Source organism: Salmo salar, chromosome 14 (assembly GCF_965601325.2).
Source record: "Salmo salar chromosome 14, fSalSal1, whole genome shotgun sequence".
Taxonomy (NCBI): domain Eukaryota; kingdom Metazoa; phylum Chordata; class Actinopteri; order Salmoniformes; family Salmonidae; genus Salmo; species Salmo salar.
Genome location: NC_138304.1, coordinates 42,619,089 through 42,634,505, shown reverse-complemented (window position 1 = coordinate 42,634,505; position 15,417 = coordinate 42,619,089). Strand labels below are relative to the sequence as shown.

Sequence of the window (15,417 nt, the reverse complement as noted above, 5' to 3'; positions counted from 1 at the left end):
GCCCCACTCCCGCTGCCATTCAGCACCACAGCAGGGCCGGTCCGCCCCACTCCCGCTGCCATTCAGCACCACAGCAGGGCCGGTCCGCCCCACTCCCGCTGCCATTCAGCACCACAGAAGGGCCGGTCAGCACCACAGCAGGGCCGGTCCGCCCCACTCCCGCTGCCATTCAGCACCACAGCAGGGCCGGTCAGCACCACAGCAGGGCCGGTCCGCCCCACTCCCGCTGCCATTCAGCACCACAGCAGGGCCGGTCCGCCCCACTCCCGCTGCCATTCAGCACCACAGCAGGGCCGGTCCGCCCCACTCCCGCTGCCATTCAGCACCACAGCAGGGCCGGTCCGCCCCACTCCCGCTGCCATTCAGCACCACAGCAGGGCCGGTCAGCACCACAGCAGGGCCGGTCCGCCCCACTCCCGCTGCCATTCAGCACCACAGCAGGGCCGGTCCGCCCCACTCCCGCTGCCATTCAGCACCACAGCAGGGCCGGTCCGCCCCACTCCCGCTGCCATTCAGCACCACAGCAGGGCCGGTCCGCCCCACTCCCGCTGCCATTCAGCACCACAGCAGGGCCGGTCCCTCCCGCTGCCATTCAGCACCACAGCAGGGCCGGTCCGCCCCACTCCCGCTGCCATTCAGCACCACAGCAGGGCCGGTCCCTCCCGCTGCCATTCAGCACCACAGCAGGGCCGGTCCGCCCCACTCCCGCTGCCATTCAGCACCACAGCAGGGCCGGTCCACCCCACTCCCGCTGCCATTCAGCACCACAGCAGGGCCGGTCCGCCCCACTCCCATTCAGCGCCACAGCAGGGCCGGTCCGCCCCACTCCCATTCAGCGCCACAGCAGGGCCGGTCCGCCCCACTCCCATTCAGCGCCACAGCAGGGCCGGTCCGCCCCACTCCCATTCAGCACCACAGCAGGGCCGGTCCGCCCCACTCCCGCTGCCATTCAGCACCACAGCAGGGCCGGTCCGCCCCACTCCCGCTGCCATTCAGCACCACAGCAGGGCCGGTCCACCCCACTCCCGCTGCCATTCAGCACCACAGCAGGGCCGGTCCGCCCCACTCCCATTCAGCGCCACAGCAGGGCCGGTCCGCCCCACTCCCGTTCAGCACCACAGCAGGGCCGGTCCGCCCCACTCCCGTTCAGCACCACAGCAGGGCCGGTCCGCCCCACTCCCATTCAGCGCCACAGCAGGGCCGGTCCGCCCCACTCCCATTCAGCGCCACAGCAGGGCCGGTCCGCCCCACTCCCATTCAGCGCCACAGCAGGGCCGGTCCGCCCCACTCCCATTCAGCGCCACAGCAGGGCCGGTCCGCCCCACTCCCGCTGCCATTCAGCACCACAGCAGGGCCGGTCCGCCCCACTCCCATTCAGCGCCACAGCAGGGCCGGTCCGCCCCACTCCCATTCAGCGCCACAGCAGGGCCGGTCCGCCCCACTCCCATTCAGCGCCACAGCAGGGCCGGTCCGCCCCACTCCCATTCAGCGCCACAGCAGGGCCGGTCCGCCCCACTCCCATTCAGCGCCACAGCAGGGCCGGTCCGCCCCACTCCCGCTGCCATTCAGCGCCACAGCAGGGCCGGTCCGCCCCACTCCCATTCAGCGCCACAGCAGTGCCGGTCCGCCCCACTCCCATTCAGCGCCACAGCAGGGCCGGTCCGCCCCACTCCCATTCAGCGCCACAGCAGGGCCGGTCCGCCCCACTCCCATTCAGCGCCACAGCAGGGCCGGTCCGCCCCACTCCCATTCAGCGCCAGAGCAGGGCCGGTCCGCCCCACTCCCATTCAGCGCCACAGCAGGGCCGGTCCGCCCCACTCCCGCTGCCATTCAGCGCCACAGCAGGGCCGGTCCGCCCCACTCCCGCTGCCATTCAGCGCCACTGCAGGGCCGGTCCGCCCCACTCCCATTCAGCGCCACAGCAGGGCCGGTCCGCCCCACTCCCATTCAGCGCCAGAGCAGGGCCGGTCCGCCCCACTCCCATTCAGCGCCACAGCAGGGCCGGTCCGCCCCACTCCCGCTGCCATTCAGCGCCACAGCAGGGCCGGTCCGCCCCACTCCCGCTGCCATTCAGCGCCACTGCAGGGCCGGTCCGCCCCACTCCCATTCAGCGCCACAGCAGGGCCGGTCCGCCCCACTCCCATTCAGCGCCACAGCAGGGCCGGTCCGCCCCACTCCCATTCAGCGCCACAACAGGGCCGGTCCGCCCCACTCCCATTCAGCGCCACAGCAGGGCCGGTCCGCCCCACTCCCGCTGCCATTCAGCACCACAGCAGGGCCGGTCCGCCCCACTCCCGCTGCCATTCAGCACCACAGCAGGGCCGGTCCGCCCCACTCCCGCTGCCATTCAGCACCACAGCAGGGCCGGTCCCTCCCACTGCCATTCAGCACCACAGCAGGGCCGGTCCCTCCCACTGCCATTCAGCACCACAGCAGGGCCGGTCCCTCCCGCTGCCATTCAGCACCACAGCAGGGCCGGTCCCTCCCGCTGCCATTCAGCACCACAGCAGGGGAAAGGGGCCACTCTAGACGGCCACAAAAGGAGGAAGGTATAAAACTAATGTTGGACAATCAAATTTGATATGTAAATAAAGTAAATTCATTGAGGCTGGTTCATTGATAGCATTGTAAAATAAGATTTTTAATGTGAAGCGAGGCCGGCGCCATGCATTTATGAAAGCGCTTATTTCCAAAAATCAAATTCTCTTTTTACAGTTCTACTGGATGATGTTAGTTCATATTATAATAATCATTTATTATCTTGGGGTCGTGACTCACGTCATGTGATATACGTGGCTTATTGATAACTACTCTGTTTCCTACTACAGACAGTTGGCTGCCTAGTGGTTGCAACATTTTAACTGATGTGAACAGTTGGCAACGATGTTTAAGTGTTACTGAATAAACTCAACTGAAATGCACCAATTGCACATGATCCACATCATTACTCTAGTCTATCAATCCATTCCAAGTCTTTATACTATACATGAGGGGCGGCAGCAGAAGTGCTAGGACAGGGCCTGACCAACACAATAATATGCCTCTAATTTACTTGGGTGTGCGGTGGACCTTGGCCTGCTAAAAGTGAGCCGCTGCTGTTGAAAAGTAAAACTTATCCAACTCCTTGGAGCAGCTTGATGCACATCAGCCTCATTACTTTGTCCTCAAGAAGGCAGCCATCTTTACTCTGTTTTTGGAGAAAGAATCCCCTCTGCGGGCACACTGGAAACGGGGATAATCTACACAATCTTCATAAAGTTTGCCCAGTCGAGAGACACTTAGCTGAAGTCTCTTATGAAGACCTTGTCTTTAAGGTGAGTAACAATAGAAACACACACCTACACTAATGTCCCAGCAGCTTCAGGATTTAAACATTTGTATTGTTTTCCAATGATGGCCTACCAGGAAACAGTGGTTAACTGCCTTGTTCAGGGGCAGAATGACAGATCAGGGACTCAATCCAGCAACCTTTTGGTTACTGGCCCAATGCTCTAACCACTAGGCTACCTGCCTCCCACTGATTTATTATCCTATGAAGTATATTTGCCTTTGAATTTGGAGCACATCCACTGGTATTGAATAAAAACATTATTTTGCAATGGCCGGCAACAAGTTTTACACTGATCAGCCAAAGGCAGGCATTTACCTGCTAACGGAAACCCTGGTACAGGGTATGCACAGAGCAATGTACTCATGCTATATCTGTGTGTGTTCTAGTCCCCAGAAAGTAGCTGGACAGACCTCTGGATTAGATGACTCGCCAGGAGCCCTCACCCGGAGTAAAGAGGTAGGTACCTCGTTCTCCTTCTCTCACATACAGTCTCTGTCTACACTCCCACTGTAGGCTTAGCAGAACATGAATCTCTCTCTCTGGGATGGGATGGGAGCCGGCAGTTCAGTAGGGGGGGGGGGGGGGGGAATCCTGTATCCACTATGTCATGCACAGTAACCCTGGATTATACCCTGTGATGAGTGGAGATTTAATCCATTATATTCCAGTTAAATCAGCAGTGATAAAGGCTGTTATATGTTAGCATGAGCTGTTGGCTCTATTTCAGAATCATGAATAGCATAAGGCATAGAAGATCAACACAGATTATACTGGGAATTACAGTGTCTTCAGAAAGTATTCACACCCCTTGACTTTTTCCACGTTGTTACAGCCTGAATTTAAAATTGATTAAATTGAGATTTTTGGGGGGTCACTGGCCTACACACAATACCCCATAATGTCAGTGGAATTATGTTTTTAGAATTTTTTATAAATTGATTAAATATGAAAAGCTTAAACGTCTTGAGTCAAGTATTCAACCCCTTTGTTATGGCAAGCCTAAATACATTCAGGAGTAACAATTTGATTAATATGATTTTTAAATGACTACCTCATCGCTGTACCCAACACATTTATCTGTAAGGTCCCTCAGTTGAGCAGTGAATTTCAAACACCGATTCAACCACAAAGACCAGGGAGGTTTTCCAATGCCTCACAAGGAAGGGCACCTATTGGTAGATGGGTAAAAAAATAAAAATACAGACATCGAATATCCCTTTGAACATGGTGAAGTTTTTAATTACACTTGGGATGGTGTATCAGTACACACAGTCATTACAAAGATACAGGCGTCCTTCCTAACTCAGTTGCCGGATATGAAGGACAATAACCTTAAACACAAGGCCAAATCTACACTGGAGTTGCGGCCCAAGTTAGTGTTGACTTAAATCTACGGCAAGACGCAAATGGTTCTCTAGAAGTGATAAACAACCAATTTGACAGAGCTTGAAGAACTTTGAAAATAATAATGGGTAAATGTTGCACAATCCAGGTGTGGGAAGCTCTTAGAGACTTACCCAGAAAGACTCATAGCTGCAAAATGTGCTTCTACAAAGTATTGACTCATTTCATTTTCAATCAATTTGCTGAAATGTCTAAAAACATGTGTTCACTTTGTCATTATGTGTAGATTAATGAGAAATGTTTTATTTAATCAATTTTGAATTCAGGCTGTAACACAACAAAATGTGAAAGTCAAGGGGTATGAATACTTTCTGAAGGCACTATGTTAAACCCATACAGTGCCTTTGGAAAGTATTCAGACCCCTTGACTTTTTCCACATTGTTGAGTTACAACCTTATTCTAAAAGTAATTCAATAAAACTATTTCCTCAGCATTCTACAAACAATACCCCATAATAACAAAGCGAAAACAGGTTTAGACGTTTTTTCAAATGTATTAAAAACAAAAAACATGCCTTATTTACATAAGTATTCAGACCCTTTGCTATGAGACTCTAAATTGAGCTCAGGTGCATCCTGTTTCCATTGATCATCCTTGATTTTTCTGCAACTGTATTGTGTCGAGGCACAGATCTGGGGAAGGATACCAAAACATTTCTGCAGCATTGAAGGTCCCCAATAACACACTGGCCTCCATCATTCTTAAATGGAAGAAGTTTGGAACCACCTGAGCAATCAGGGGAGAAGGGCCTTGGTCTGGAAGGTGACCAAGAACCAGATGGTCACACTGACAGAGCTCTAGAGTTCCTCTGTGGAGATGGGAGAACCTTCCAGAAGGACAACCATCTCTGCAGCACTCTACCAATCAGGCCTTTATGGTAGAGTGGCCAGACAGAAGCCACTCCTCAGTAAATGGCACATGACAGCCCGCTTGGAGTTTGCCAAAAGGCACCTAAAGGACTCTCAGACCATGAGAAACAAGATTCTCTGGTCTGATGAAACCAGATTGAACTCTTTGGCCTGAATGCCAAGTGTCACGTCTGAAGGAAACCTGGCACCATCCCTACGGTGAAGCATGGTGGTGGCAGGATCATGCTGTGGGGATGTTTTTCAGCAGCAGGGACTAGGAGACTAGTCAGGATCGAGGGAAAGATGATTAGAGCAAAGTACAGAGAGATCTTTGATGAAAACCTGCTCCAGAGTGCTCAGGACCTCAGACTGGGGCGAAGGTTAACCTAACAGGACAACGACCCTATGCAAACAGCCAAGACAACGCAGGAGTGGCTTCGGGACAAGTCTCTGAATGTCCTTGAGTGGCCCAGCCAGAGCCCGGACTTGAACCCGATCGAACATCTCTGGAGAGACCCGAAAATAGCTGTGCAGCAACGCTCCCCATCCAACCTGACAGAGCTTGAGAGGATCTGCAGAGAAGAATGGGAGAAACTCCCCAAATACAGGTGTGCCAAGCTTGTAGCATCAGAGCCATGAAGACTCAAGGCTGTAATCGCTGCCAAAGGTGCTTCAACAAAGTACTGAGTAAATGGTCTGAATACTTATGTAAATGTTTCAGTTGTTCATATTTCAGTTTACTTTTTATAATTCAGCAAAAATACCCAAAACATTTTTTGCTTTGTCATTATGGGGTATTGTGTGTAGCTTAATGAGGGGGAAATAACTATTTAATCCATTTTAGAATAAGGTCTGAATACTTTCCGAAGGCACTGTGTCTGTGTGTGTGAGAGTCAGAGACCTAGGTGTTAAGTCTGCTGACGCGCTACTTTGGCATATTTTCTACTAGCTCGGTACCTGAGGATAGAGGGCTATTTTAATTCTGGTCTCTGATGTTCATTTTGTGTGTTGTAGGGGGACAAGCCCAAGCCCCTGTTTGTGGCTGTGAATACCCTGGAAGACACTCAGGCAGTGCGCGCTGTAGCCTTCCACCCCACGGGAGCACTATACGCTGTGGGCTCCAACTCCAAGACGCTACGCGTGTGTGCCTACCCAAACGCTCCACTGGACACCAGGTACACACACACACACACACACACACACACACACACACACACACACACACACACACACACACACACAGCCTAATAATTCCTGAAATTATTTATCTACTGTTCAACTACTTTGAGGTATTCTGCTGTCAAGAGACTGCGATTTAACCCTCTTTCTCTCTACCCCCCACCCCTCCCTCAGTGGGGTATCAGGTATGACCAAGCAGCCGGAGGTTTGTTTTAAGAGGAATAAGCACCATAAGGGTTCTATCTACTGTGTGGCCTGGAGTCACTGTGGACAGCTGCTAGCCACCGGCTCCAATGACAAATATGTCAAAGTCCTGCCCTTTAGCTCAGAGACCTGCAACGCCACAGGTAAACTCAATACAAGGGTTGGGAGGCTATTCCATCTTACATCCACTCTATACACAAATTAGGATGAATTCCATTTTATTGATCTCCTGAAATGACTGACTATTGAGTAAAATCCAATGTACAACTGACAATGAACTTCCAGTTCTCCTATTTTCTCTTCGAACTCTTTTAGTTTCCGTTTTAGTCTTACTCCCCCTCTCTGTTTCTGTCCCTCTCTCAGGTCCAGACCTGGAGTTCAGTATGCACGACGGTACCATCAGAGACCTGGCGTTCATGGAGGGACCAGAAAGTGGAGGGGCCATTCTGATCAGCGCCGGAGCCGGAGACTGTAACATCTACACCACTGACTGTCAGAGAGGACAGGGCTTACACGCTCTCAGTGGACACACAGGTACACACACACACACACACACACACTAATTAGGTACACACACACTAATTTGCTCCACAGTACTCATTTACACACACTCATGTACTACTTACTTAATAATCTTTGTTCCTATATGGAAAATAAAGGCCTCCACGAGAGAGCGACGTGAGACTGATGATCTGTGCCTTCATCTTCAGGTCATATCCTGTCTCTGTATACGTGGGGAGGATGGATGATAGCGTCAGGCTCTCAGGACAAGACTGTGAGGTTCTGGGACCTGAGAGTACCGAGCTGCGTCAGAGTGGTGGGCACTGCCTTTCATGGATCAGGTGAGTATTGCTACCACACACACACACACACACACACACACACACACACACACGTGTTTCTTTGACTCTGCCCACACCTACTCGCACGTCCAGCATCACTACTCTGGACGGCTCTGACTTAGAATACGTGGACAACTACAAATACCTGGATGTCTGGTTAGACTGTAAACTCTCCTTCCAGACTCGCATTAAACATCTCCAATCCAAAATTAAATCTAGAATCGGCTTCCTATATCATTTACCGCAACAAAGCATCGTTCACTCATGCTGCCAAACATACCCTCGTAAAACTACTCAACAAACTGGATGCAGTCTATCACAGTGCCATCCGTTTTGTCACCAAAGCCCCATACACTACCCACCATTGCGACCTGTACGCTCTCGTTGGTTGGCCCTCGCTTCATACTCGTCGCCAAACCCACTGGGTACAGGTTATCTATAAGTCTCTGCTAGGTAAAGCCCCGCCTTATCTCAGCTCGCTGGTCACCATAGCAGCACCCACTCGTAGCACGCGCTCCAGCAGGTAATATCTCACTGGTCACCCCCAAAGCCAATTCCTCCTTTGGTCGTCTTTCCTTCCAGTTCTCTGCTGCCAATGACTGGAACGAACTGCAAAAATCGCTGGAGACTCATATCTCCCTCACTAGCTTTAAGCACCAGCTGTCAGAGCAGCTCACAGATCACTGCACCTGTACATAGCCCATCTGTAAACAGCCCATCTATCTACCTACCTCATCCCCATACTGTATTTATTTATCTTACTCCTTTGCACCCCAGTATCTCTACTTGCACATTCATCTTCTGCACATCTACCATTCCAGTGTTTAATTGCTATATTGTAATTACTTCGCCACCATGGCCTATTTATTGCCTTACCTCTCTTGTCCTACCTCATTTGCACACACTGTATATAGACTTTTTGTTTTCTTTTGTTCTACTGTATTATTGACTGTATGTTTTGTTTAATCCATGTATAACTCTGTTGTATGTGTCGAATTGCTATGCTTTATCTTGGCCAGGTCGCAGTTGCAAATGAGAACTTGTTCTCAACTAGCCTACCTGGTTAAATAAATGTGAAATAAAATAAAAAATAAACATATTTACATATTTGTCTCTGTCCTCCTCCTCTCCTCCTCTCAGGCAGTCCTGTTGCCTCGGTAGCGGTGGACCCTAGCGGTCGTCTCCTAGCGACGGGCCAGGAGGACAGCGGCTGTATGCTTTATGACATCAGAGGGGGACGCATGGTGCAGACATACCGGCCCCACTCCAGTGATGTGCGCTCTGTTAGGTTCTCCCCCGGGGCACACTACCTGCTCACTGGTTCCTACGACACCAAGGTCATGATCAGCAACCTGCAAGGTAAGGAAGACATCTAGTGGCTACGTCTGAAATGGCTTCTATTTTCTATACACACTTTTTCCTCATTCTGTTACGTCACAGCCTAATTCTAAAATGGATTAAATCGGGGTTTTTTACCATCATCAAGCTACACACAATACCCCACAATGACAAAGCAAAAAATATCACATTTACATAAGTATTCAGACCATTTACTCAGTACTTTGTTAAAGCACCTTTGGCAGCGTTTACAGCATCGAGTCTTCTTGGGTATGATGCTACAAGCTTGGCACACATGTATTTGGGGAGTTTCTCCCATTCTTCTCTGCACATCCTCTCAAGCTCTGTCAGGTTGGATGGGGAGTGTTGCTGCACAGCTATTTTCAGAGATGTTCGATCGGGTTCAAGTCCGGGCTCTGGCTGGGCCACTCAAGAACATTCAGAGACTTGTCCCGAGGCCACTCCTGCATTGTCTTGGCTGTGTGCTTTGGGTCGTTGTCCTGTTGGAAGGTGAACCTTCGCCCCAGTCGTAGGTCCTGAGTGCTCTGGAGCAGGTTTTCATCAAGGATCTCTCTGTACTTTGCTCTGTTCATCTTTCCCTCGACCCTGACTAGTCTCCCAGTCCCTGCCACTGAAAAACATCCCCACAGCATGATGCTGCCACCACCATACTTCACCGTAAGGATGGTGCCAGGTTTCTTCCAGATGTGACGCTTGGCAATCAGGCCAAAGAGTTCAATCTTGGTTTCATCAGACCAGAGAATCTTGTTTCTCATGATCTGAGAGTCCTTTAGGTGCCTTTTGGCAAACTCCAAGCGGGCTGTCATGTGCCATTTACTGAGGAGTGGCTTCCGTCTTGCCACTCTACCATAAAGGCCTGATTGGTAGAGTGCTGCAGAGATGGTTGTCCTTCTGGAAGGTTCTCCCATCTCCACAGAGGAACTCTACAGTCGTGGCCAAAGGTTTTGAGAATGACACAAATATTAATTTTCACAAAGTCTGCTGCCTCAGTTTGTATGCACTCCAGAATGTTATGAAGAGTGATCAGGTGAATTGCAATTAATTGCAAAGTCCGTCTTTGCCATGCAAATGAACTTAATCACAAAAAAATATATCGACTGCATTTCCGCCCTGCCACAAAAGGACCAGCTGACATGTCAGTGATTCTCTCATTATCACAGGTGTTAGTGTTGACGAGGACAAGGCTGGAGATCACTCTGTCATGCTGATTGAGTTCGAATAACAAACTGGAAGCTTCAAAAGGAGGGTGGTGCTTGGAATCATTGTTCTTCCTCTGTCAATCATGGTTACCTGCAAGGAAACGCGTGCCGTCATCATTGCTTTGCACAAAAAGGGCTTCACAGGCAAGGATATTGCTGCCAGTAAGATCGCACCTAAATCAACCATTTATCGGATCATCAAGAACTTCAAGGAGAGCGGTTCAATTGTTGTGAAGAAGGCTTCAGGGCGCCCAAGAAAGTCCAGCAAGCGTCAGGACCGTCTCCTAAAGTTGATTCAGCTGTGGGATCGGGGCACCACCAGTACAGAGCTTGCTCAGTACTGGCAGCAGGCAGGTGTGAGTGCATCTGCACGCACAGTGAGGCGAAGACTTTTGGAGGATGGCCTGGTGTCAAGAAGGGCAGCAAAAAAGCCACTTCTCTCCAGGAAAAACATCAGGGACAGACTGATATTCTGCAAAAGGTACAGGGATTGGACTGCTGAGGACTGGGATAAAGTCATTGTCTGATGAAGTCATCTCTGATGAATCCCCTTTCCGATTGTTTGGGGCATCCGGAAAAAAGCTTGTCCGGAGAAGACAAGGTGAGCGCTACCATCAGTCCTGTGTCATGCCAACAGTAAAGCATCCTGAGACCATTCATGTGTGGGGTTGCTTCTCAGCCAAGGGAGTGGGCTCACTCACAATTTTGCCTAAGAATACAGCCATGAATAAAGAATGGTACCAACACATCCTCCGAGAGCAACTTCTCCCAACCATCCAGGAACAGTTTGGTGACGAACAATGCCTTTTCCAGCATGATGGAGCACCTTGCCATAAGGCAAAAGTGACAACTAAGTGGCTCAGGGAACAAAACATCGATATTTTGGGTCCATGGCCAGGAAACTCCCCAGACCTTAATCCCATTGGGAACTTGTGGTCAATCCTCAAGAGGCGGGTGGACAAACAAAAACCCACAAATTCTGACAAACCAAGCATTGACTATGCAAGAATGGGCTGCCATCAGTCAGGATGTGGCCCAGAAGTTAATTGACAGCATGCCAGGGCGGATTGCAGAGGTCTTGAAAAAGAAGGGTCAACACTGCAAATATTGACTCTTTGCGTCAACTTCATGTAATTGTCAATAAAATCCTTTGACACTTATGAAATGCTTGTAATTATACTTCAGTATTCCATAGTAACATCTGACAAAAATTCCTAAAGACACTGAAGCAGCAAACTTTGTGGAAATTAATATTTCATATTTGTGTCATTCTCAAAACTTTTGGCCACGACTGTAGAGCTCTGTCAGAGTGACCATCGGGTTCTTGGTCACCTCCCGGACCAAGGCCCTTCTCCCCCGATTGCTCAGTGTGGCCGGGCGGCCAGCTCTAGGAAAAGACTTGGTTGTTCCAAACTTCTTTCATTTAGGAATGATGGTCACTGTGTTCTTGGGGACCTTCAATGTACCCTTCCCCAGATCTGTGCCTCGACACAATCCTGTCTCGGAGCTCTACGGACAAAACTCTTCGACCTCATGACTTGGTTTTTGCTCTGACATGCACTGTCAACTGTGGGACCTTATGTAGACAGTTGTGTGCCTTTCCAAATCATCTCCAATCAATTGAATTTATCACAGGTGGACTCTAATCAAGTTGTGTAAACATCAAGGATGGTCAATGGAAACAGAATTTCTAGTCTCATAGCAAAGGGTCTTACGCCGCTGCTACTCTATCTATGCATAGTCACTTTAACTCATGTACATTACCTCTTACCGCGACACCGGTGCCCCCGCACATTGACTCTACTGGTACCCCCTGTATATAGTCTTGCTTTTGTTATTTTACTGCTGCTTGAACTACATTGTTGGTTAAGGGCTTGTAAGTAAGCATTTCACTGTAACGTCTACACCTGTTGTATTCGGCACATATGACTAACATTTGATTTGAATACTTATGTAAATAAGGTATGTTTTTTTTATTTTTAATACATTTGCAAACATTTCTAAAAACCTGTTTTCGCTATGTCATTATAAGGTATTGTGTGTAGATTTGATGAAGAAAAAAAATATTTAATCAATTTTGAATTTAGGCTGTAACACAACAAAATGTGGAATAAGTCAAGGGGTATAAATACTTTCTGAAGGCACTGTAGTGCACTACTTTCAACCAAGGCCTATAGAACTCCGGTCAAAAGCAATGCACAATGTAGGGACTAGGATGGCATTTCAGACAGTCGCTAAATAGTCCTTGGTGATGGTTGTTGTTCATCTGTAACTGTTAGTTGTGTGTTGGCAGTCTCTGACAGTGTTTTGTGTGATTTGTTGGTCTAATAATAAAGCAAAAAAACCTAGATGTACTTATTTGGTTTGGCTGCTGTCAATGACTTATGAGGAATCACTATCCAGGATGGAAATGAAGCTAGCCTAGCTGGCCAGTGGCCAAAATGCCAGAGTTCCATCCCTGCTCACAAGTCCAAGAACATGTATTTAGGCTCTTTGTACACACAATATATAAAAATGTGTTTTTGTCTGTGCAGGTGACTTGACGAAGCCGTTGCCCCTGACTCTGGTAGGGGAGCACGGTGACAAGGTGATTCAGTGCAGGTGGCACACACACGACCTGTCCTTCCTCTCCTCCTCCGCTGACCGTACCGTCACACTCTGGACACACAACCCCTAGCACACACACACACACACGACCTGTCCTTCCTCTCCTCCTCCACTGACCGTACCGTCACACTCTGGACACACAACCCCTAGCACACACACACACACACACACGACCTGTCCTTCCTCTCCTCTGCTGACCGTACCGTCACACTCTGGACACACAACCCCTAGCACACACACACGACCTGTCCTTCCTCTCCTCCTCCACTGACCGTACCGTCACACTCTGGACACACAACCCGTAGCACACACAACCCCTAGCACACACATGACCTGTCCTTCCTCTCCTCCTCCGCTGATTGTACCGTCACACTCTGGACACACAACCCGTAGCACACACACACACACACACACACAACCCCTAGCACACACATGACCTGTCCTTCCTCTCCTCCTCCGCTGACCGTACCGTCACACTCAACCCCTAACACACACACACACACAACCCCTAGTACACACACAGTGGACATGAATAACCTATAATACACAACCTGGATGCACCCTACACTCTCTCACCACTTGCAACCAACAGGACGGTTTATCCCTCTGGAGTGAAGTCCGAGTGGTTGTATCTTTTAGATGTTTTAAGGTTTGATGTCATGCTCGGCTCCCCTCACATCACTGCTTCTGGGTACAATGCATCCTGTACTTAGTGGTTCAACAGGTGTGGGGGGGGGGGGGTACAATGGGGGAAGTGCACCAGCTGGAGATGTTTGGCTACAGTGCATTGTTTCATATGGTGCCTTGAGTTATCCAGTTTCCACAAGAAAGCTTTATCAATACAGAAACCCACGTGGGTCCTCTCCATTTCGGGGTCAAAGTTGAACTTATCTGTGACATCATTCCAGAAACAAAATGTACATTCCTCATTAGTTTGCACAGTCAGTGTGTTTGTTACAGCTTGTTACCATGCTGCTATTATTTAAGAAACCAATGTTGTGATCTAAACTGCTGACTGTGTGTGTGGTTCATTACATCAGGCGATCAGTGTGGGTTATTCTTCTATCGAGTTGAATCTGTTGCTTTGATCAATACTACTAGTATACCCCTAATGTGGAACTTTCCGATGTTTAACGCTACTGTGCAAGTTTGCCTATCGCATCGCTGGCTTTTGGGGGGGGGGGGGGGGGGGGGGGCGCTTGTACGTTAATGTCAAGTGTTTAGTGCAAAATGCTGTCTTCAGGCAGATATGGTGTTTCTTGCATTGGCTTGCTTTCAAATGTAAAAATAAAATACTTGTTTTATATCGACATGGAAGGGAATTCCAGATCTACTTTTTGGCTTGGCCAGATGCAGCGTACAGTTAAGTTGTAAGCAACAATCACTTGTATAGCTTTAGTTCTGCAGTGTTACTGGTTGTTTCCTAGATGGCAGTCTTTGACCATTTAAAGGGATTCTTATGCACAATGAAATCTTAGAAAAAGCATGGCATTGCTCTACATCACATTTATGAACATGTATTGAGGGCCATGTTTTGTTTCTGTATCTTACGTTTGCACCAGACACTTATTGTATCAAGATGCAGAATTGAGTTTTAGGCTTTGTTCATCAATTTTAAAATAAGGCCAAACTAATAGATGTATTTATTTATAATTTGTTATATTGTATGTCTAGTCATGATTTTCTGTTGATATGAAATAAGATGGTGGTTCTTGTATTTAGCTTTTATAAAACTTGTTTTAAAAAGTGACTAAGAGAAATGAAAGTGTGATCGCTGCTGTGGTATCTAAATAAAAGCCTCTGACCCTTGACTGAACTAGTGTGATCTCCTGATAGGATATACTATGCAATGGCATAGGCCTGTAGTTAGTACACACTGAAAGGTCTGAAGTTTGAAATGTATCATTGAAGAACTTTATGCTTACATCTTATTCCTACTTCCGGCGCCGACAGAGATGGCCGCCTCGCTTCGCCTTCCTAGGAAAAAAAATGGTCGGAACTGGAAGCACTTCGCTACACTCGCATTAACATGTGTATGTGACAAATACAATTTGATTTTATTTATGGTTCAACACACCAAGCCTCACGGTTTGGTAGGTGATTAATATTAGACACCTAGCCTCACGGTTTGGTAGGTGATTAATATTAGACACCTAGCCTCAGTTTGGTAGGTGATTAATATTAGACACACCTAGCCTCACGGTTTGGTAGGTGATTAATATTAGACACCTAGCCTCACGGTTTGGTAGGTGATTAATATTAGACACACCTAGCCTCACGGTTTGGTAGGTGATTAATATTAGACACCTAGCCTCACGGTTTGGTAGGTGATTAATATGACACGCCTAGCCTCACGGTTTGGTAGGTTAGTTGCCTTGCCTTGTGGAAAGCTGTGCTTCGACACCTCTCCAGCTAACTCAACTTTGGTGAACCATTAAGACAA

General features: G+C 48.9%; 1 protein-coding gene across 2 annotated transcripts in view; it reads left to right on the top strand.

Annotated features, from left to right (window-relative positions):
- Positions 1-14,785, top strand: part of LOC106569671 (WD repeat-containing protein 47) — a 29,850-nt gene extending 15,065 nt beyond the window's left edge. For both annotated transcript variants that reach the window (XM_014141233.3, XM_014141234.3), the window contains exons 11-17: positions 3,718-3,787; positions 6,599-6,759; positions 6,938-7,110; positions 7,331-7,501; positions 7,678-7,809; positions 8,950-9,168; positions 12,902-14,785. In XM_014141233.3, coding sequence (XP_013996708.1) covers positions 3,718-3,787; positions 6,599-6,759; positions 6,938-7,110; positions 7,331-7,501; positions 7,678-7,809; positions 8,950-9,168; positions 12,902-13,044 — 1,069 coding nt within the window. In that variant the 3' untranslated portion in view covers positions 13,045-14,785. The remainder of the gene's footprint in view (positions 1-3,717; positions 3,788-6,598; positions 6,760-6,937; positions 7,111-7,330; positions 7,502-7,677; positions 7,810-8,949; positions 9,169-12,901) is intronic.
- Positions 14,786-15,417: the final 632 nt, after the last annotated feature.